The sequence below is a fragment of the Astatotilapia calliptera genome, chromosome 5 (genome assembly GCF_964374335.1).
Source record: "Astatotilapia calliptera chromosome 5, fAstCal68.1, whole genome shotgun sequence".
In the NCBI taxonomy this organism is placed as follows: Eukaryota; Metazoa; Chordata; class Actinopteri; order Cichliformes; family Cichlidae; genus Astatotilapia; species Astatotilapia calliptera.
Genome location: NC_137426.1, coordinates 33,991,366 through 34,015,337, shown reverse-complemented (window position 1 = coordinate 34,015,337; position 23,972 = coordinate 33,991,366). Strand labels below are relative to the sequence as shown.

At 41.8% G+C, this 23,972-nt stretch overlaps 1 protein-coding gene across 5 annotated transcripts in view; it reads right to left on the bottom strand.

Moving 5' to 3' along the window:
- Nucleotides 1-4,252: 4,252 nt before the first annotated feature.
- Nucleotides 4,253-23,972, bottom strand: part of sox13 (SRY-box transcription factor 13) — a 53,406-nt gene continuing 33,686 nt past the window's right edge. For 4 of the 5 annotated variants that reach the window (XM_026169004.2, XM_026169005.2, XM_026169006.2 and 1 more), the window contains 10 exons: nucleotides 22,167-22,339; nucleotides 21,702-21,770; nucleotides 21,457-21,571; nucleotides 18,989-19,065; nucleotides 18,252-18,417; nucleotides 17,629-17,747; nucleotides 15,055-15,160; nucleotides 13,266-13,436; nucleotides 10,952-11,168; nucleotides 4,253-8,675 (listed from right to left, as the gene is read on the bottom strand). In XM_026169004.2, the coding sequence (XP_026024789.1) occupies nucleotides 8,390-8,675; nucleotides 10,952-11,168; nucleotides 13,266-13,436; nucleotides 15,055-15,160; nucleotides 17,629-17,747; nucleotides 18,252-18,417; nucleotides 18,989-19,065; nucleotides 21,457-21,571; nucleotides 21,702-21,770; nucleotides 22,167-22,339 (1,499 nt within the window). In that variant the 3' untranslated portion in view covers nucleotides 4,253-8,389. The remainder of the gene's footprint in view (nucleotides 8,676-10,951; nucleotides 11,169-13,265; nucleotides 13,437-15,054; nucleotides 15,161-17,628; nucleotides 17,748-18,251; nucleotides 18,418-18,988; nucleotides 19,066-21,456; nucleotides 21,572-21,701; nucleotides 21,771-22,166; nucleotides 22,340-23,972) is intronic. The other variant, XM_026169003.2, reaches the window with a different exon arrangement.

The following is a 23,972-nucleotide window of genomic DNA, read 5'->3' as shown; positions in this document are numbered from 1 at the left end:
CACATCGAAAAGGCTCGGATGAGCTTTCCAAAGTTCTACAAGTTGTGCCTCCATCGCTTGTGTCCAGATCACACGCTGCACAGCCGTGCTGCTCCGTCTTTTTCACCGACGTTTACGTGTTTGCGCGTGAGCAGTGTGAGCGGCTGTGGTGAGACCCTCACGAGCGATTGATGATCGGGAGCTGCTCGAGGTGTTAATCGCTTCTCGTTACCCCACGTATACTAAACGATGCACGATGAAGGCCAAAATCGGGCCGATCACCAAATCAGTCGCACGACTCAAAAATCGTCTCAAAATGGACCAAAGATCGCACAGTGTGAGCCCAGCATTAGAGCAGCAATGTTTGTTCGCTCAGAGAAAGGAAAAAAAAGGCTGCAAAAGCACAGGGAGGAATGGGAAAAGGGAAACACCTGGCTGGAAAAGGTCACCATAACACCTATAAAGCGCACTGCACTGTGTGCCGGCGCACTTTTTCCATAGGCATGCTTCTAATGGTGGGCACATGAAGAACATGAGGGGCGTGAAAGCTCGGGGAACCCTTAACCAATTTTTTGTCCACCAGGCCACGGCAGAAGCAGATATGGTATGTAAACACTGGTTTGTTTTTTAAACCCTCTGGTTAAGGTTAAAATGGGCATGTGCAGTGAATATCAGCGCTATGTGGCCAGAAGTGTGATAATATAATTTATTTTGTGTAATAAACAACTGCAAGGATAGATGATTACAACAAATGGATCACTAATACATAAAAGTAATACATAGATGAATAATGATGATGAGTTATGATGTGTAATCATGGGAACAAGTGGGTTTACAAACAGGAGCAGCTGATTAGCATTAGAAAAGCTGAAATAATACCTCAACTGAAGCCAATTGTACTAAATGCACTAAATGTGCACTGTTACAAGAATATTTTTCGTTCTATTGCTTTCTATTAATTTATATAATTTTAAGTTAAGCAGGACAGAGTTCTTTTAAAGAAAGATTTACTTATATTCTCAAAAGTTAAGCATGACAGGCTTCTGTTTAAGAAAGAGACCTGTTTTATTGTGTTAATGTTGTCATTTTGAGCTAAAAATAAATGGCTAAATGATCATTTGTTTCCCATATGGTCATATCACAAAGAATATGCATCTGCTTAAATCTAATTCAAGTCAAATGGTTAAAAAATAATTTCACACACACAAAAAAGAGCTACCACAATGGGAAGGGTGAAGACAACTAGGTTGCCCGGCCCTGGCCACGAGGTGTCCCTTATTTATTTTTCAGGGAGTTGGCAACCCTATCTCTGACCCATGTATTGATGTGTAAGACTCACAGGCTGGTACCCCAAGGTCGAAAATACCACAGAGACGAGACCACTTCCTTACTCCCATCCTCCCTTCCTTATCTTTTATAAAAGAGCTTGTTAAAAAGCCAGGTGGTTCGTTTCAGAATTCACTAATGAAAGAACTCTGTATTCTATGTCTAGGAGTGTATTTTGCTGGGATGATCATAAATTGTAGCTGAACTGATAAACTACACAAAGGATACTTCTTTGCTCACAAGGAAGGAAGACGTTTCCTTATTTGGTCTGTACCGGTTTGAACTGAGAATCTGCTGACACACGAACCTTTTTCCTCTATATAAGCTGTTGTATGATAAATAAACCTTTGAGTCGATTTGGGAAGGCAACCTGAAGCAGTCTGTGTTTCCTTGTTCTCCCAAGCTGCTCCCGACGTCGTAACTAACCCAGCTGAGCGGCATACCTGAGTGTTACTTTGAATAATTAGGAATCTTATAAGGAAAGGACAAAACTCTGCTTATCGGTGCTCACGCCTTGGAGGGAAACCGGGACGGAGATTTTCTCTTCAATATATAATATAATATAATATAATATAATATAATATAATATAATATAATATAATATATATATATATATATATATATAACAACACCCAGCACGCCCCTGCGGGCGGTTTATCCTTCAAGCTCGGGTCCTCTACCAGAGGCCTGGGAGCTTGAGGGTCCTGCGTAGTATCTTAGCTGTTCCCAGGACTGCGCTCTTCTGGACAGAGATCTCCGATGTTGTTCCCGGGATCTGCTGGAGCCACTCGCCTAGCTTGGGAGTCACCGCACCTAGTGCTCCGATTACCACGGGGACCACCGTTACCTTCACCCTCCACATCCTCTCGAGCTCTTCTCTGAGCCCTTGGTATTTCTCCAGCTTCTCGTGTTCCTTCTTCCTGATATTGCTGTCATTCGGAACCGCTACATCGATCACTACGGCCGTCTTCTTCTGTTTGTCTACCACCACTATGTCCGGTTGGTTAGCCACCACCATTTTGTCCGTCTGTATCTGGAAGTCCCACAGGATCTTAGCTCGGTCATTCTCCACCACCCTTGGGGGCATCTCCCATTTTGACCTCGGGACTTCCAGGTTATACTCGGCACAGATGTTCCTGTACACTATGCCGGCCACTTGGTTATGGCGTTCCATGTATGCCTTGCCTGCTAGCATCTTGCACCCTGCTGTTATGTGCTGGATTGTCTCTGGGGCATCTTTACACAGCCTGCACCTGGGGTCTTGCCTGGTGTGATAGACCCCAGCCTCTATGGATCTTGTACTCAGAGCTTGTTCTTGTGCTGCCATGATTAGTGCCTCTGTGCTGTCTTTCAGTCCAGCTTTGTCCAGCCACTGGTAGGATTTCTGGATATCAGCCACCTCCTCTATCTGCCGGTGGTACATACCGTGCAGGGGCCTGTCCTTCCATGGTGGTTCCTCGTCTCCCTCCTCTTTCTTGGGTTTCTGCTGCCTGAGGTATTCACTGAGCACTCGGTCAGTTGGGGCCATCTTCCCAATGTATTCTTGGATGTTCCTTGTCTCATCCTGGACTGTGGTGCTGACACTCACCAGTCCCCGGCCCCCTTCCTTCCGCTTAGCGTACAGCCTCAGGGTGCTGGACTTGGGGTGAAACCCTCCATGCATGGTAAGGAGCTTTCTTGTCTTTATGTCAGTGGCTTCTATCTCCTCCTTTGGCCAGCCTATTACCCCAGCAGGGTACCTGATCACAGGCAGGGCGTACGTGTTGATGGCCCGGATCTTGTTCTTACCATTCAGCTGACTCCTCAGGACTTGCCTGACCCTCTGCAGGTACTTGGTGGTTGCAGCTTTTCTAGCGGCCTCTTCATGGTTCCCATTCACCTGTGGGATCCCCAGGTACTTGTAACTGTCCTCTATGTCTGCAATGTTGCCTTCTGGTAGTTCAATCCCCTCAGTTCTGACTACCTTCCCTCTCTTTGTTACCATCCGACTACACTTCTCCAGTCCGAACGACATTCCAATGTCATTGCTGTATAGCCTGGTAGTATGGATCAGTGAATTGATGTCTCGTTCACTCTTGGCATACAGCTTGATGTCATCCATGTACAGGAGGTGGCTGACAACTGCTCCGTTCCGTAGTCGGTATCCGTAGCCAGTCTTGTTAATGATCTCACTGAGGGGGTTCAGGCCTATGCAGAACAGCAGTGGGGACAGAGCATCTCCTTGGTAGATCCCGCACTTGATGGTGACTTGTGCTATGGGCTTGGAGTTGGCCTCTAGTGTTGTACGCCACATCCCCATTGAGTTCCTGATGAAGGCTCTTAGGGTCCCATTGATCTTGTACAATTCTAGGCATTCCAGTATCCAGCTGTGGGGCATTGAGTCATAGGCCTTCTTGTAATCAATCCAGGCAGTGCACAGGTTGGTCAGTCTGGTCTTGCAATCTCGGCTGACTGTTCTGTCTACCAGTAGCTGGTGTTTTGCGCCTCTGGTATTCTTGCCAATTCCTTTCTGTGTCCTGCTCATGTATTGACCCATGTGCCTGTTCATCTTAGCCGATATGATGCCTGACAGGAGCTTCCATGTAGTACTGAGGCAGGTTATTGGTCGGTAGTTGGAGGGGACCGGTCCCTTCTTGGGGTCCTTGGGGATCAGGACTGTCCGACCTTCGGTTATATATATATATATATATATATATATATATATATATATATATATATATATGTGTATATATATATATATATATATGTGTATATATATATATATATATATGTGTATATATATATATATATATATATGTGTATATATATATATATATATATATATATATATATATATATATATATATATATATATATATATATATATATATATATATATATATATATATATATATATATATATATATATATATAAATAAATGTTTAAAAAAAGTCACACCAGACACAATTAACACAAGCAATTTTAATATCTTTTGAAAAAACAACAACAAAAAAGCACAAAACTGTGAAAACATAGAGAAATGTACACCTTTAAATTACACAAGCTCTTATAAACAAAATAAAGTCTCTTTCTATATTTACATCAGCAGGGGTTAACGACAGGTGACTCCTCATCACGTCTCACTAAAATAGGATAAACATTTTAAACATGTCATTGATATCCATCTCTGTACACAAAAGCCAGCATCCTTACAACGAGCCCCAACCCCAAGGAGGTCTGCCACTTTGATTTGTCAACTTTGCAGTCAGCCAATGAAGGATTGAGCCAGTCGCACAAACTTTATGTTCAGTCAACAAGGTCACTGAATGATGAGAACAAAGGCACCAAAATTATCCTTGGGTCTAAAAGTTAAATTATCCTTGGGTCTTGCTACTTCCTGGCATGTTTCCAGGAAGTAGCAAGTCTATTTCGAGCTTTAGTTTATTCAGTGGATCAAAGAATAGAGCTGCTACATTTATAACGCATTCTATTCTACTCATCTGTTAAAAAATCTTTACTAACCTTTACTACTGCTACTTAAAAAGTTAAGGGTTTAAGGCAGCGGTCCCCAACCCCCGGGCCTCGGACCGGTACCGGTCCGTGAGTCGTTTGGTACCGGGCCGCGAGAGTTGAGGCTCAGGTGTGAAATGTATGGTTTTCAGGGTTTTTAATCGGTTTACAGCGTTATTTTGTCATCGTTTTTATCGTTAGCTCAGTTTTCCTGGGTCTTTTCACGTGTGTTATGAATAAATCTTCTTTTTTTCGGTAATGGTACTAGTTTTATTTTGTTGTATTTATCCACGACACCTTAAAGGCCGGTCCGTGAAAATATTGTCGGGCATAAACCGGTCCGTGGCGCAAAAAAGGTTGGAGACCGCTGGTTTAAGGTATTAAAAAAAAAAAAAAGACAGATTTGTCTTCAGTCTGTTGATTTAGGAATAGAGGGAGTATGCAAAGCTGCTACTGTTAGCATTTCTCCAAAAGCAAGTCAGTCCACATGCTTTCACATTAAAAGACCCAAATTACTAGCATTACAAAGGAAATAAGTTTGGGGTATGGCCACACTGATTGACATGAAGCCACTTAATTCAAAGTTTTGACACAAAGCATGTGATGACATGATACGCGTAACGGGAAATGATAAAAGCTTGCCTTTATGCGTTTGTGTAGGCGAGGTTTTACTGGAGAATAGGCTAATTTACAACGGGGTGAGTATGACATTTACTTTTTTATTCCCCCATTCACACACTCCCTCACTAAACCATGTTTGTTTCTTTTATCCTTTTAACTTAAGTATATAACAAATGGTATACCAGAATCAGAATCAGAATCAGAATCAGAATACTTTATTGATCCCTGGGGGAAATTATTTCGACTGTAACAGGCTGCACGCTGGTTGGCGCATGCGCACTTTGAGACCATAGATGTGATCTATGGTACGCCTGACATGTGGAAGTCTGTCCTTCCATTTTGGTGAGTGTTCCTAGTATTTTTTTGTCTTCTGCACGAATTGGCATTGTTTTTTGTTTTGTTTTGTTTTTTGGGGGGGGGTGCCTAAAAAAACCTAATTGGCAGTGTTAAGCAGTCAGTTACACCTGTCCATATTTGTAACTTGCTAGCCAAGCTTGCCAGCATTAGCTAATTACTAATTTAAAAGAAATAACATGGCATCAGTCACAAGTGCAAAACAAATGGGTAAAGTCCCAGTCCATCTTTTACATGCAGACTAACTGCAAAAAACCTAGTTTTGCTTTTTCAGCATGTTAAACTTGCTAAAGAATACACACTAGTAAGTGCTTACGAGGAGTAAATGTTACTAAGGACGCAGGGATGATTATGGTGTCTGGAGTTCTCATTGCTAAATCTACCTTCCTTTTGCTTTGGGTAATATTATATATAAATTTTTATAGATAAACATTTGTTCCCATCATAAGGAAATGGGGGTTTTGTACCAATAAACAACAGCTCTCTCTCCAATCTGAGGCACAGGCTGTGTCCAAAACCACTCCCTAATTACTCTATACTGCACTCTCAGTTTACATCACACACACACACACACATATGTGTATGAGTGTGTGTTAAATGGCATTGCACTACTCAACAATGCAAAATGAAGGTCAGTTGTCCAAAAACCTGCTGCTGACTGCTGTGTATAACAGATCTAAGGCAGGAGAGAAGCAGTGATTAGGGACACAGCCTCACAGTTTTGGGGATGATCTGCCTCTCTGTTACAGGAACAGGAACGTAAAAGATGATGAAAGGAATACTTTAGCCTTTTTAGATGAAATTGACAAACATTTTTAAAGATTAAAAAAAAGCATAGTGATAATAATGATAATAATAATAATAATGCTGCGAGAGGCTGCATCTCAGAAGAAAAACACAGCAGACATTTGGATACACAGATACGAGGTGTTCAACACGACATCCAGTAAACATGCAAAGAAGCAAACAGAGGTATAAAAAAATAGGATAGGCTGAAGTTAACCCACCATGCTGTGGAGAGGGCACTGATGGACACACGATGACAGCAGCATGGCTCAAACTAACAGTGAGATGTGGGAGGATGATGGTGAGGTTGCAGTGTTGATTAATTGTACGTTACTTTTGGGCAACAAGGCCTGTCCGACCAGAAAAAGACTTTTGAAAAAAGCACGTCCTGAACTACCCTGAATGAAGTCCTGCTTTATCAGCTCAAAGCTAGCTTTGCTTTTGGCTGGTGCTATATAAATCTATACACAGAAAAGATTGTCGTATATATATTTATATATGGCATGTCACTATTCTGGGATGCCCTTCCACTCCATACATAGAAAGCCAGAGATGGGAGGGCCCTGTGCACAACAGAGCGGCAGACATGACAATGGATTAGTTCAGATTCAGTATATAAGGAGAATCCTGTGGAAAGGTGAGTTGCAAAGTGACTTGTAGATCGGCAACAACTGCCAATTGGATGTGTAGAAAGGCTGATAGCTCAGATCGAACATGGATCATGCAAATTTGGGGAGAAGGATTGTTGAGATAAACCTTTAATGCTAACTCTCCAACTGGTGCAAATGCAGAATAAGAGTGTGCCAAACACAATCTGTGCTTTTTGTCGTTAGCTAGACTAAGTCAGAGAGAGAGAGTTAGCACTCTCAACGCTCACTGCACAGACTCAGGGAAGGTAGCAGCAGCGTCTGCTGGCCAGATGACTGAATCTCTCCCCCTGACATGTTAATACTGCTGCTGCCCTACCTGCTGTTTCAGCCCCCTGCAGGCTGTTTACCCTTTACTTTTAGTGCCTCACATTTGTGTGCAGTGATGAGCTTAAAGACTGAACATTTCTAACATAAAGCCTGAGTTACAAACGCACACACATTTAAGTGGCAGTGTGCATATAGGATATATTTTTTTCCGTCTTGAACCATCCTATGGCCCGAGGCAACTGTTACTGAATATGACCATTATTTTTTTAATCTCGTTAAGCACACAGTACTAAAACTGCTGAAATGCACCTTTAATCACCAAATTATTTTATCCCTCCAGTTTGATTTGTGGTGTAACTTAAATAGGATGTGTGGCAACAGTAGTAATAACCACTCTTCTCCAGCAGGTGGCAAAGCTGACATACTGAACCCCAGAGTGGCTGATCCTCAGCTGTCTGACAGGAGGAAACAGGTACTCTGCTGAACTTTTAATCAATCTGCTTTAATTCCAGTCCCTGTGGGGGCATTTTGTTTGCCATAAGTCAACATGGGGAGAAAACAAGAAGCAGAAGGGATTAAATGTTAAACCTTCATAAATATAACTCCAAAGTTTTGACACAAAGCATGTGATGACATGATACGTGTAACGGGAAATGATAAAAGCTTGCCTTTATGCGTTTGTGTAGGCGAGGTTTTACTGGAGAATAGGCTAATTTACAACGGGGTGAGTATGACATTTACTTTTTTATTCCCCCATTCACACACTCCCTCACCATTTCTTTAGTTCATCCTCCATTCCTCCTCTCTGACTGTCATTCATCAAAGAGCAACCCGCCCACCTCAGCTACCCTCCCCTCTCATCCTATCCCTCATCTTTAATTTTCCTTTTCCTGGCTCCTCTACCAGTTGCCTTTCTTTAGTCCGTTAGGAGCACCAGTTCCCCCTCACTCCTCTCTCCCCCATCACTTTCCTCTCCTTCGCTGTATGGCGGTCGCTCCCTCTTGCGTTCCCGCTCTCTCTCCCTAGGCAGAGAGGTGGGTGTGGTCTGTCCCTCAGCTCTGCGAGGGATGGGCGGGACTTGCGGCAGGTAATGCTCCAGTAGCGCGGGGTGAAAAGGCATGGTAGCGACAGAGACCGAGCTGCTACCCCCCGGGTACTGGCCATCACTGTGGGGGTAATGGATCTGCTGTGGCTCCGTTTGACTGCAAAGACAGGAAGTGACACGTATATTCAGATATTCTGAGGCATTTATTGTCAATGAAAAAGTTAATCAAGGGCTTTAAAATGCTGATATCCGGTTGTTCAGTCTGACGTCACTAGCCGTGTCTGGACCTAAACTCCACTGCAGGTCCATATATCAAACGATCACTATGGCATTACTGAGAGTTGAAAAACTGTCTAAAGTCTTTCATCTTTAATAAAATGATCAGCGTTCTGCTCTACCAGGTGTAACAACTGAGTTTAACATCCAGGCATCCATGAAAACGGAATTTATGACATTTAACGGAGTTAGAAGTTAGCAGGGAGTTAGCTCGCTAGCTTCTATCTAAATACAATATAGCATGTCCTGACTGCGGGGTTTTGGAAACAAATTAAAACGTACAGCTCTGTTATCACTTTCAGCATAAATGAAGACAGAAAACTAAACAGCAGTGACGTTTGTAGGGTTACTGAAGTTTGGCTAGCTGGTATATAATGATGTGCTACGTGACCGCTAGCGACACAGCTATGTTAGCATAATATAAACAAGCTAACTTTTTTCCCACTCGATAAAAGTTAACGTGAGTGTTCTCGGTGATCAGGAACAAATGTAATCGCATGGCAGGATGCTGTAAAAGGACCAAACTTCAGCCAGGAGAACAACTGAGATAATCCATCCACAATACGAGGTTAGTCATTCATATACTGCTGCATGGGCTGGGCTGTAGTTACATCCTAAGGTTTTAAAAACTGAGCTTAAATAAATGATTAGTGGTAATAAAAGCCGAGGGAGGTCAACAGTGATCACTGACTGTTTTAGGAGCTTTTTGAGATCAAATAGAAGAAAATACATAACATTAAACATGTTAACAACACAAAAGCCATATTAAACGCAGACTACTTTAGACCCGGAAGTAGGATTCGTCGCGTCATCACTGAACAACCGGATTGACACAGTATCCCTTAGGAAACGGTGGTTACTGGTGTTAGTGGCAGGTCTCTAGTCCTGTGTGAATGGGGCTTGGCAATCAGTTAGATAGTGATTGGCAGCAACCATTCACCAACCAGCTAAACATCAAAAAGTAGAGTGTTTAATTTATTAGCTAAAGCTAGATATTTGTGCTAATCCCCCTCCAAACCAAATATGTTTAGTGTTGTTTAGCTAAGAGTTAGCTTAGCTTTGGTTTTTTAGGTAGTGCTAAGCAGGCAGTATATATAAACACAGATTACAATATCATGAGAGCTGTAACACCAGAGTGTAAAATGCATATATTTTAAAACTGGACGTTACATTTTCACGTCTGTGTTGTTTGTATGCGTGTGTGTATGTTTTGCTGCCATGGCAGCCGATCTGTTTCAACATCACAAGCGCTGATTGGGTGAAGCGTCTGTAGTCACGCTTCATGGCAGTAAGTTGTTTTTTGTAATCTATGTTTTAATAAACCACCTTTAATGGTTTAAAAAATTTTGACAAATATCAGATCGTTGTTTTGGATCATCTCCGAGCGGGCAAGGCTCCCGGAGCGCTCCCGTTCGGCCATGCCGAATACTTGTCAACAGATCCTAAACCAGCAACCGAGTCTAAGGGTAAGTGCTCGAACAAGTCTGATCCGCAGCAACTCCACCTCTCCGTTTACAGGAGTTAAGGGTTCTGTTGCTGGTATCTTGGTGCGTGACACCACAGAGCACCTTTAAAGGTCCTGTTGGAGCCCAGGCCTCAACAGGTTAGAGCTGTTTTAACGCTAAAATGGTAAAACCCAATGGCACATTAGGCCGGTATTGTTCTCCTTCATAAGTATACGAGCCAGTCAGTCTACCAGTGTCTTCAATATGAAAGAAACAGGATTGAAGCTTTAGGCCAGTGTGACACCCTGATATTGATGTTTTGTTTCTATAAAGAGCCTAATAGAGGCTACATGTGCTAAAGCAAAGACAAACAAGAGTGAAACAGAAAAGCACTCCAAAACAACCACTGTTAACATTTCCAGCCTCCAACTCCTCCAGCTTAACTAGAAGGAGTTAGAGGGACCAATAGAGAGGGATTCTATTCATTGTCGAGGACACAGTGAACAGCCCAGCTGCAGTTGCAGTACTCCACTTTTGTTTGTGTCTTCAAGAATAAAGGAGGATAAAAAGGGGGGGCTTTGAGAGCTGCAAGCATTGTCTCCAGTGTGTGGAGGTGCAGCACAAACTCTTGTCAGGGGATTGAATTGTCAGTGTTTTTCTGCCAGGGACAAATTCTTTCGCAAGTTGTTTCTCAAAGCTGCTCAGACTCTACCTGTGCCCGTAGGTCCCTCTCTGTTCCTGCCGGCGGCTCTTCATCATGGCCTTGTACTCGCCCACCCGCAGCCGCCGTCCCTCCACTATGCAGGTCCGTTTGGGTCGGGGTTTGTATTTGTAATCGGGGTAGCGCTCCAGATGCTGCCTGCTCAGCCTCGCCTGCTCTTCGTAGTAAGGCTGCTTCTCCTGGTTAGACATGGCTTTCCACCGCGAGCCTACAGACAAAGACGCATCAACACAAAGGAGTGAGTTCATGTTCTCCAGCAGCAGAAGCTGTCATGGCTCGCCATGTTTCATTTCTTGTGGGGTTTTTGAAGCATTTGTCCTGTGTTTTATGTGCTACTCTGCCTGCATCTACATGTTGTCTTACTTTGGTAATTATCTTTCCTTGCACACCTTTTGTTATTTTACTTCCTTTTTGTCTCCCCTCCTTTGTAATCATCAGCCCTGCCCTCATTGTCCCACCTGTTCCCAATTAGATCCCTGTTTATTTATCCCGTCTCACCTTCAGTCTTTTTGTCACTCTTTCAGTTTTTCCATCTGTTTACTCTCCTGGATTCCCGTTTCTCGATTAACCCAACCTTGGAGTTTTCTTCCCCCTCATTGTTCTCTGCTGTAAGTTTAAGTAAGCTGCTGAAAGCTTGCCCTTTTGTTTGGTATCCGGTTTGCATTGTCCTTCATTCGGATCCTCCTTTTGTTAATCCATTAACAGAATGGTTATGCAAGAGAGGAAGCTTAAAATGCTTGTCGGGCCCACGTGGTTTCATTTTTGTTCTCATTCATTCAGATTTCGACAAAAAGTTTCAAGCAGATTTGATTCATTTTTTATGCACCTTTAAACTCCCATCAACATTCACTTATCTTAGATGATAGCTCTTTTCCTATTTGAGTCTTCCCAAGGACGCTGCTACAGTGTTAACATCAAAATATAACCAAAAAGAGGCTGCAGTAGCCCTCCTTCTGGATATTAGAAAAAATATCTCTTAATTATGAGGTTTAGTTATCGGGGTTTTACAGTCCTACCTAAATACAGCAATTTTCTTTTTTGGTTCGTCACAGTGGGGGACATTAGTGCCACTATTTTTAAGTCTTTCTTAAGAAGAGAAAGTAAAATTGGCGAAAGATTCAGGCCGTTAATTCTGGTACCTCTGCAGTCTAATTCATCACTGGTGATGAGCCCAACACTAACATCAGACTACCAGAATGTGTCATTTTTGCCTTTATTACTTTATTCTCCCAATTATTGGCAATAAAGTGAAAAAGAAATTTACTCTAACTGACACGTTCACATTTTTGGGCCATCACCCAAAATAAAGGGTTAGTCTATGCTGATGACCTAGACTCAGACGTCATACACGTGTTCCTTTACATTTTGGAAAGTTTATTTATCACTGCATTTACTGGTAACTCTCAAAGGATTACCTCAAGACTGAAGAAAACCTAAAAAGCTGCTGATTCCCCAGCAAGTTCCAAAGAATCTCATCTTTCCTTTCTAACCATTCTTTCACTTCATTTCTAAAAATATGCGTTTGTGTTCAGACTTGACTTAGTCATGCCCCTAATTTTTAACACTGAAAGTTCCTGTTAAAATACTCTGAGTCTCTCTTTACAGAGAACATAAATCAAATTGTAGTGAATGGAGACTGCACTGATGCTGCCCTCAAAAAGATCCACACATCTAAATCTCATGATATGCAAAGCCCCGTTTCTTCGTGTTTTCTTTCCCGTTTCGTTTTTTAACTAACTATCTCGATCACGCTCTCTCACATTCACTGATATAAAGCGCCTTGAGACGACTTTTGTTGTGATTTGGCGCTATATAAATAAAATTGAATTGAATCTGACTGGTTAAAGCTAACTCATAGTATATGGTGATAGGCAGAATTACCTATTAGTTTCTGTGCCACAAACTACCTGATGCTTCCATAAAGGTTATTCAAAAGCAAACATTTTGAAATAATTCAAGGTCAAAAAGCAGCATGTTTAGGGTTGTGGTCAAAACTGTGTTTTTTGCATTGAAAGATAAGTATTAGGCAAGTAATCAGTACTATGTATTTAAGCAAATTAGTGGTTTTTATGTGTGTCTGTGTGAAAGATAGACACACAAACTCTCTACAATACAAAGGAATGTAAATGTTTGTTTGAGGGAAAGGGATTCATCCCTGTGTGTGTGTGTGTGTGTGTGTGTGTGTGTGTGTGTGTGTGTGTGTGTGTGTGTGTGAAGAAGCAGGTGGGTCTTTACTGCCTCACATGTGCCAGGCAGGGTCTCAGAATAGAGACATAAACCCACCCCTAACCACTGCTGCTCTCACCCAGGATCTTGCTGATGGAGGAGTTGTGCATGTCAGGGTAAGTTTGCAGGATCCTCCTGCGCTCGTCCTTGGCCCACACCATAAAGGCATTCATGGGTCTCTTTATGTGGCCTGAGGAGGGAGGCGGCCGTGCCTCAGCGTAGCCGCCTGGGACCGAAACGTTCAGGGTACCTACAGTAAACAAGGGTACAGGCTGGCTTGTAAATATGTTACAAATATATAGAGGAATAGCTATTTGTTTCTTGCTGTAAGTGGTGCATGTCTGAATATTAACCTTTTTTTCTTGCAACACTAAAATTGGTGAAAGTTTCTCTTCACCCACAAACATCCAATTTCATATGATTCACATTCTCCATCCTGACGTTTAAACCAAAGACAGGAGTTACTAAGCTTTACAAAGATAAGGTTATTACTTTGATGAAGCTAAATCTGAAGGTCTTGGATATTGTATTTTCATCTTTAAATGTCTGTGCCATATTCTGATGGCACATTAATAAAGCATGTTTGGAAGAAAACATTTCTGCTAATCGTGCTATTTCCCAGAAACAAACAACATTAAACAGGCTCTCCTGATTTAGCCAAGTGGTTGCTTTACCGAGATCAACATCTGAGTGACAGTAATGCCTTTGATTAGTATTTTTCCAATATGGAAGTAAGCTAATATTAGCTTGCATACATGAGCTTGCCTGGTTGCTTCTAGGCAATGCAGATGAGCATTTAGCTAGCTAGATTTTGACAGTGGCGCTTAGGGGAGCGATAAAACAGGTAATTTAATGGGCAGTATTGCAGACTATTAGCTTGGACAAAAGGGAGCCAGAATTCAAGTTAAAGTCACACTAGGTAATTAGCACCTTTTAGTGCTAAAATTAAAGTTAGCACTTGCTGTGTCGATTAGCTCTATAGTGTAATGATATAGGCATATGCCTAACATGTGGAAGGTTCCTGATTAGAGTTCAGAAGGAGACATTAATCTTTTAGAGTTTGCATCAGAGGTTACATTGGTGCAAAAAATCTGCCAAATCTAATATCTCTTGTGGTGACTCCTTGCAAATAAGCACAAAGTGCCTTGAGGTGTTTTGGTGCTATGTAAAAAACCTGAATTGACTTCAAAGAAACTTCTTCAGTGTTCACTTTGTGGCTTCTCTAGCGTTCTCATGCCTGCTAGCAATCTGTTAAATGGTAAATGGACTGGTTCATCTAGGGTTTGAGAGTAACGAAATTTCTATTCTCTGTATGTCCTGTACATGTGGCAGAATTGACAAATAAAGTTGACTTGACTTGACTTCTTCTATAACACCTTTCTACTCTACTTAAGCACTCAAACCACTTTACACAACATACCTCATTCACACATTCATACACATTTATACAAGCACTTTTTTAACTTAAACACTTTCTATGTAGCATTCACACACTTTCACACTCTGATGAACGCATCAAAAAGCAACTTAGGGTCCAGTGTCTTGCAGACTGGAGCAAAACTCCAACTTTCTGATTAGCAAATGACCTATTTTACCGTCCGAGCTAAAGCCACCCAATCTAATCTAGGTCAATCTAAACAGGTTATACTGCATGCTACTTCCATGGAGAAAAAAATGCTAATTTTAATAAAATTATATGACTCAATCAAATAAAATAAAATATTTGAATATAATGACAAAGATAAATGGATGGGTACCATAATGATATAATAAGCTATCAGGGCAGCGTAACAAATGTTGGTCTCATTACAACAACAACTTGGCAAAACACAGATAGGCATTAAACAGACTTTTTCAGGGATGCCTACCCTCAGAATCACTGCTGAGGTGGTCCTCAGTGGACGGCAGGCCATGTCTGTTCTCACCTCTCTCACTCTGAGACATCCTCTCATTGCGAGGAGAAACCTTAAAATCCTGCAGACATTAAAAGAACAAAAAGAAAAAACAAAGACATATGAACTCAGAAATGGTCTAAAGTCAGACAAATATTCACACACCAGCACAAAGAGACGATTTAAATTTGCACTGCAGTAAAAAAAAAAAAAAAAAAGGTGACCTAATGTCGAAGAGGAGTGTTCATGGCACACGTGTTACACTGGAGTGCTATTTAAGGTAAAGACATGGCACGCTCACCATATCAGCCGCTGCTTAAATGCAGAGCTGTAAATGCAAAGACAGGAAATGACAACACTATGGAGGAGGAAGAATGGTATTTATTGTTGGAGGGAGGAAAGGTAAAGAAGACAAGGCAGGGACGGGAATGTGGCAACTCTGAATTTGCAAAACTACCACACCATCAGCGTATTATCTGTCGACCATTCCCCGCGCTGTAAAACGCTATTCATCCACATGCAGCGGTGTGAAGCGCAATACCAAAATAGGTCAGTCAACAGTATTGGTGTTAACACAGCCGCCAAGGCGAGATGGAGCAGGATAATGGAGGAGAGGAGGAGGAGGAGAAGGAGGAGAGCCACAGATTACAGTATTACTGTGGACAAAGAGACAGGGCAGGTGGCTCAGTCAATGCCACACTGAGGCCTTTGTGGTATTGTAAGGCTGCAACAGCTGTTGCTTAGGACGGAGCAGAGACCAAAGCTTTAGCCACCTTAAAGAACAAAAACGTAAGAACCCAATAGAAGACCATTTTCACAAGAAGCAAAACAAAATAAACAGCAGGTTCTCGAACAAAATATGCAATTTTGAGATAGTCTAGTAGCACTTACAAACAGCAGTTTACAGTTTACTCAGCTGACTTAAGCTGTAATAATGTGCTTCTGCATGTGGGTGCGGATCTATTGGATACTCAGGAGGAGCGCAGCACCATGTAACCCTAAACCAACCTCTAAATGTCGACCAGAGAAAGAGCAATACACCGTTTACATCAGGAGTCCATATATTTATTTTAATACAGCTAACGTAAACTGAGTGGTGTGATTAAGCACACAAACACAGTCAGTTCTGTACAACATTATGTGAAGCTGTGCTGGTTTAATTTCATAGATTTTAAATAAAAGATGGACGTCGGGTTGTGGAACTGGATAAATATATCAGCTACTTGTAACAAACAAAGAGAGGGACACACAGGTCTAAAGACCGATTGGCAACCTCCTGGCAACTTCCAGCAACCAGTGGTTATGAGGTGATCGCCAGCCTGCCTCGACTCAGGCGTTAGGCAGGTGGTCTGCGTTCTTAAAAAACTTCTGAATGCGAATGTTGCTGAAAGGTTAGCGTGTGTATATATATATATATATATATATATTTTTTTTTTAAATCCACACTTATAAGCCAGTCAGAAGCGTTGGGAAAAATTATCCTACAGAATTTGTGATTTCAGTCCCTAGTTTTATTTATTAGATGTTTATTTTGTAAATTACAAGTTCATTAATTATTTATTATTGACAGAAGTTGGTGGAGACATGCAGAACTAAAAGATAGCTAATATTTAGATTTCTATGACTATGACTATGGTTCTGTGGCAACACTGGAAAAAAACAACACACTATGACAAAGGAATATGTGGAAGGATATCACCAAAGCAACATTAATCTGCGACATGTTTTTACTGCCCCCGTGTGGCCAGAACGGGGGCAGGTCTATGATCTAGACCAGCGGTTCCCAACCTTTTTTGCGCCACGGACCGGTTTATGTCCTACAATATTTTCACGCACCGGCCTTTAAGGTATTGCGGATAAATACAACAAAATAAAACCAGTACCAGTACCAAAAAAAAGATTTATTCATAACACATGGGGAAAAACCCAGGGAGTTAACGATATAAACTTTTTTTTTTTTTAAAAAACGATAAAAACCCTGAAAACCATAAATTTCACACCCGAGTCTCACTCTCGCGGCCCGGTACCAAACGACTCACGGACCGGTCCGTGGCCCGGGGGTTGGAGACCGCTGATCTAGACTTCACAAAGGCAACCCATCCATAGGAAAACACTGGGATGGAAGCACTTTTGTAGCTAGCTAGCAGAGACAAATTTAAAAAATAATATTGAGTTGACTGCCCAGTACAAATTCATGTGGTCTCGGACAGACGAAAAAATGAAAACAAATTGCAAAATATACTTGGGTGGCCTTCAGGATACCTGGGTGGGCCCTAAGTAAAGTCTATGTGTGGGAAACACTGTAAAGTGATGTGAAGAATTCTCAGGTAAGAGACTGAGATAATGCTACGACACAAAACACGTATTAAGTTTCTTTGTGTGTGTTTTGTGCATTTGTAGGCTATATGCCACAGTGTTACTAGAGATAGCCTACAGTGAAACCTAACCTAAAAATGGCACAGTATGTACAATGGCAATTTCCAGAACGAAGTCCGTGTCTTAAAGTGGCTCGAACACACCGCTCTAACTGGAGTTTAAACATTAGCTCACCGGCTTTCCACCAACTTCTCTCTCCCGGTCCCTCTCCCGCCCCGCACTGCCGTGGCTCCTCAGGAGCTGCTGGGCATCGTGGATAGCCTGGGTGACCACGTCGCCGTCTCCCAGGAAACCTGCAGACAAAAACAAAGCACGAAGAGGAGAGCACAAAATGAGGACCAAGATAATTATGATGATGAAGGAAAAGAAAATGAGACAGAGGAAGGTAAAGTGTCAGTTCTCATCAGAAGACCTCCTCTAGAAACACATCACGGATCTTATGAACAGTCACCTACAGATGATGATTAGTTTCATATCCTGCTGCTGGAAATGACAGTTGAAGAATGCAATCATCCTCTTGTGGAAAAAGACGACTGCACAAAGTTTTAATTCATTTCAGCCACTTGCTCAGTATTTACTGTATTTTATACAAAATAGAGAATAACTGTTTATGAGTATCTGAGCGTCCTTTATTAATGCTTAGTTTGTCGCACTAAAGTCAAAAAAGTTATGTTCGTTGTGCTCAGTCTCCTTAAATCAACAGTGAATAGATCTACAGGAAATATGATGTGCTGCAGGTTAACGTCAAATGCTTTAATGCTTTACCATGCAAAGCAGTGTGACTGTGTGCAACTCACTGAGCGCAGATCGTGGTGGACTGTGGGAGATCTCTCTCTGGAGATCTCTGGGTCTGTATGCCCCCTGCAGCGCCAGTGATCCCAGCTCCAGGCTCTGTGGACTGGGTGTCTTCCCCAGCTCCAGACCCTTGGGCTTGGACGTCAGGTTCAAGGGCTGACTTGCTTCCTAAACACACAGCAAGAGCAGATGAGCAGGGGTGGGGCTACTTCGACATATTCAGGTGAAACCGCAAAGGCCAAGGGTGTGCGTGTATTCCAGCTATGCACGGCACATTTGGCATGTCGGAGCAGATCTGTCACACCTTTGTAGTATTTTTTTTAGTCTTTTGTCTTCAAGTTATCCTCCTCCTCTCTTCCCTTTTGTTTATTTAAGCTATGTTGATCTATCCCTGCTTGAGAACCTGCCGTGCAAACACGAGTCGCACTACATTTACACACACACACACAAGCACACACGCACGTCGAGAAAACACACACCTATGGCCACACACATTAAACCTTCAACAGAGGGTGTGGTGTATTCCTAAAGCTTTTCAGCCTCCCAAATACCAGAAAAGGATATTATTTGTTCGCTCCAGAAGACTTCACTTTCTTTAAGCTTCCTAAAACCACACACATGCAGAAGGTACGCACACCATACAGCAAGCAAACACAGCCATAATTCCCTGACTTCTCAGTAATGTGCTCATATAAAGAAGTGAGTTGGACAAGGTATGCACAATAAAGTGATACTGTACCTGTCGGAGGGAACCACTGCTTCTCTTCACGGGGGTGGGGTGAGTGTTTGACAGTAGCTGCATGGAGTAGTCCATAGCTGTGAAAGGTTAAAATTAAAAATAAATAAATGACCATTCTTAATGCATCGATTTAAGGGTTAAGAACGAACAGCAGTTTTAGACAGAACCAAGTTTAAAAGTAAAACTATTAGCATTACTATTATCATTAGCCTGTTAAAAAAATTGTTTAGTTACCATCCTAACGGACCAAGCAACATGCTAGCATTTTATGGGTAAAATTAGCTTCACTGTAAAGCCTGTTGCAGACACTGACAGCTGGAGCCACAACAGCCAAGCAGCCTTCCATGGCTGGGACTCATGCTCAGCTGGTGTAGTGCACTGTAAAGGCTTAGTGGTAAAATCCACGCAGTCATCAAAACATATGCACGGACCCTCGCCCTTGATGACCAAATTTATGTCACGTGGACCCATCAGACCCAAGCGGACCACAGCAGACGTGGAGAGTATACTCAGAGCTTAAGAAAAAAGGACATTAGCCTAATTTTGTTAAGCTCAGACACATGATCAATAGCATACTTGTAAAAACTAAAATGTTATGTGGCCTTTTTATGTAGCGCAGGTGTTTATTTCAGCTCTTCACCTCCATTAACTTGCACTCACTGAGGACTATCTAGGATGAAATGCAAAGACTCTAATCTGGCCCAGTGGACGGCTTTTGAAAGTGTGAAGGAAGACATAGACTCTGGGCTTTTAACGGTATTTTCATAAGTTTTACAGCTTTTCCTATTGAAAAAAACCCACCCCATCCCAACACTGCCATACACGCCACACCAAAGTAATTAAAGTGGTTTCTTTGTCTTTGTTGGACATCCCTGTCCTACAGCCTTACATTCATTTTAGCATTTAAATGTTCACTTCCAGCATCATTAGCCATGAATCCACCATAATACGAAGGCAGTTTGTTTATACAGAATATCGAGTGCAGAGGATAAGGCAATATCACCTCTCCAATGGCAAATCTCAAACTATTGCCAAGATAAATTTGTGATATAGCATTTATTCAGCTAAGGTTGAATAATAACGTGAGTAAGTGATACAGTCATTCTGAGACAGTAGATGTTTTGTTACAGTTTGAGAATTAACATAATTTGCGCATGGCCAAGTGGGAGTTGCAGGGAATGTCCCCAAAATACAATGTCCAGTTGATACGTGAGGTTACATGCAAATGTCCAAACAAATAAAAGATCTGAGCAAAATGAAAGCAAAGGGCTCAAAGTTTCACTCCATGCATATTGTTTTTAAAAACGCTCTGGTTACTGCTGACCTCTTCTACACAGCCCAGCACTCCGACACATTTTACATTCATGTGTCAAAACATTCAGAGCCGCTCACGCACACGTGCGCTTCTCGATATAATGGCTATCCTTAAATTCCACCTACACTGTTTTAAAGACTGGCCTTGTGTCTTTAAGTTTGAAAAGATCCACAAGCACAGCTTTTAAGGCTGGTGAAAGCAAGCTTCTACAAAGCTGTGGCGTTCGAAGCCGTGGCCTCAGTAGCCTGCTAACTGTACAAGCATACGTGTTTGAAAGGTACATTCAAGCACTGTTGCACTGGAGTCTCACGGATGCCTTTCTAGTTCCTATAAAATAGCCCCTGAGTTGAAGTACATAAACACTCAGGGATGGCAACTTATGGAGCTGTACTGATGGAGATATCTTTTCAGCACAAAGTTTCTGGCCTTCAAAGCTTGCAGTCATTGGTAAGTAGAGTGTTCATTCTTCCCACACAACAGGGTGCATAAGAAAAGACTTTGAATGAATTGACAAAACACAGTGTTCACTAAATCAAGGGAATCCTTGGAGGATTATTAGCAGGTCACAGCAGTATTTGAAGAAGAATGTAGTATACAGCATGACCTTATTGAGCCCTCCAGAAATACTTTGATTTGCTGGGAGTTTCTCTGACTAAAATGGACCATCAGTGTCAGTGTTGTGTTTATTACTCAGTAAAAGTAACGTATTACACATGATTCATTACTTTTTTTAACCCAAGGAATAAAGTAATGCATTACTCTGTGGAGGCAGAATGCCCTTCACACAGGTCAGCCCAGAGGTTGTTAAAGGACACTTCTCTGAAAGTTACTTTATACGGTTGCAAACATGTTTAAATATGAGTGATGGATTAAAGATTACATAATGTTAGAAAGAATATTACCTTGTTGTTGCCGTCATAACTTTCCAGTGTTTCAAAAGCCTGCCTGCCATTGCTAGAAATGTCTGCAGTGTTTGCCTGATATTCCTTAAAATTACAGATACAGAGCGGTGTTCCTAGATCCCACAGCCTGAGTCAACAACTCTGCCCCAACAAAGCAGCTCCGAGCTTTCTTTTAATGCTGCACTGCTGTCAGCCTGCATATGAAAAAATAAATAATAATAAAACTGAAACCTTTCCACTTGATTACTCACTCGGCTTGCAGGGGATCGGTTGCAGTGGCAAGGTCATCTGGGGGTCAGAGTTGACCTGGAGGGGTTGGGTGGTGGGGTGGAAAGCTGGAATCATCACGTAGGGCATGTTCACCTGCTGGGACAGAGCAGGACACGTGCACGTTACAGACAAGCCCCATCCGTCTCACACATTCATTTATTAATCTCCCACTCTGCTCCTTGAAGTGATTCAGGAAGATGTGCGAAAGGTCGTGAGAGGAGCTGACCTGGATCTGCTGCTGAAGCAGGTTGATCTTGTGCTGCTGCTGGATGAGCTGCTGCTGCTGCTTGGCGATCTGAGACACAGAAAAACGAGACACACAACAAGTGAGCGCTAGCCTGTATAAATTCTAACGATCAGCCATGACGCACGCATGCGGCGGTTCATTTATTCCCAGAAAAAAGCTGGCGAGTGCGTGCGGTGTTCTCCTTCTGTGGACTTGTGTGAAAAAAGGCACATTAGACAAAGATCTTTTTTCAATTTCGGCCATCTAATTTGCCTAGTGTTTGTATGGAGCAAGAACACAAGCACCAGTGCACACAGGGGCTTTTCGTCTGTTTGGTCAGAAAGGCCCTTTATATTCTTTATCAAGATAATACACAGCAGAGAGACAGAAATTTGTTTTGAGATGTCCACATGTTTGCATGTTCTGTTGAACTGGGTGAGTGATGCAAAGATCTGGTAGAGATACCTGTTCTTGCTGTTGCCGAGCCAGCTCCATCTGCTGCTGCTGTTTCTCCAGCAACAGGGCGGCCATGTTTCTCTGCTCAGAGTGGGCTCCCAGGAGCTGCTCCCTCAGACCACTCAGCTGGTTGATCATCATCAACAGCTGGAGCTCCTTCTCTGCCAGAGATTCGGGGGTACCTGGTGGGAGGAGTGGGAGGCTTTGTGTTTTTATGCAGGATAAGGCCGTTTTTTTTTTTTATTCCTTCTTATTCCGTTTTTGCTTTAGTAATGTCTCCAACTATCACCATTATTATACCGGAGGGATAAAAAAAATACTATTCTCTTCTTGTTCTTACAGTTTTGTTATATAACCTCTCATGTTTTCCCATTTTTCCCACAAAATTTCTCAAAACATGAAGCTTTTCTTCTCTTTATAAAAGAAAAATCATATTTTTATGGTGAATAATATTTTTCAGTTTTACAAAAAGATGTTTTTGCTTTTATTAAATTAAATTTCACAAAATACAAAACTTTTGTCATTTTTATGAGACTGAGAAAAATTTCTTGTAATTACCTAAAAAGGTAATTTTTTCCTCCACAAAACAATATTTTCAGCAAAGTTTTTAATGTTAAACTTTCCCTCTTTTAAAAACATCTTGTTATAATAACAAACTTCTCAATCTCACAAAAACCTTTCTAACTTTCACAGGATCATTTTCAAATGTAATATCTTGTCTTTTATCTCCTCACACCCTCCGTGGGTCAAGTTTCACACATTCAGAAAAACCAAAATCTCAAAGAAAAAAACCTGAAGCTTCTTCGTAACATGTTGCTTTATGTTTCCTATATTTCAAAATCAATTGCTATCTTGTAATCTCATAACTGCTAGAAAAGGATGTTGAAAGGGTTGAAACTGATAAGCATCTTTTTTCCCCATTTTGCAGAAACAAGCTGTTATACCAAACTGCTTAGATCAGAAACTGTAGATAATGTTTGCAGGACAGACGCGTCCTCACTATGAAAATGAATCTTTCATCGCTGCCAAAACTACAAAGCCAATTCCAAAAATGTGTCAAATGTAAATCTCATAAACTTGTCTTTTATTCACTGTAGAGACACATTAAATGTCTGAGCTGAGAAACTGTAAAACTTCAAAATATCTCACATCTCAAAAAAAAGTTGGGATGGGAGCACCAAAGCTGGGGAAGCACTTTCCAGTTAGGTTAACTGGCAGGAGGTCAGTAACATGACTGGTTATACAAGGAGCATCTCAGAGATTCCAAGAAGTACATCAGAGGATAACAAATCTGTAAAAAAACTGCAGCTACAGATTTCAGAATAATGTTTCTGAATGCAAAGTCAGAAAGATTATAAATATACATAATATCATTAAACGATTCAGCGATTCTGGAGGATTCTCTGTGTACAAGAGACAAGGCAGGAGGCCACCTCTGAATGCTCGTCTATCTTCGGGCCTTCTGAAGCTGGACTGAAGCAAAGCGCAAAACTGTTGTTAGATCAGACAAATCGAAATTCTGAAAATCACAAATGCCACTTCCTCTGGTCTAAAAATGAGAAGGACCATCCAGCTTGTTATGAGCAAGCAGTTGAAAAGTTTGCATCCCTGATGGCACAGAGGTGAATTTATCAGTTTGCACATCTGGAGAGGCACAACTAATGCCTCAAGGTGAAACAAAAAACGCTGAAAAGAAGACCCAGGACTGCCGAGCAGCTAGAGTCTGCTATCTCTCTGCTCAGTTCTACCAAGTGGTAAACATGGTGTGGCAAATGTGGGTTTATGATAATCATTACATTCATGTGCAAACAAATA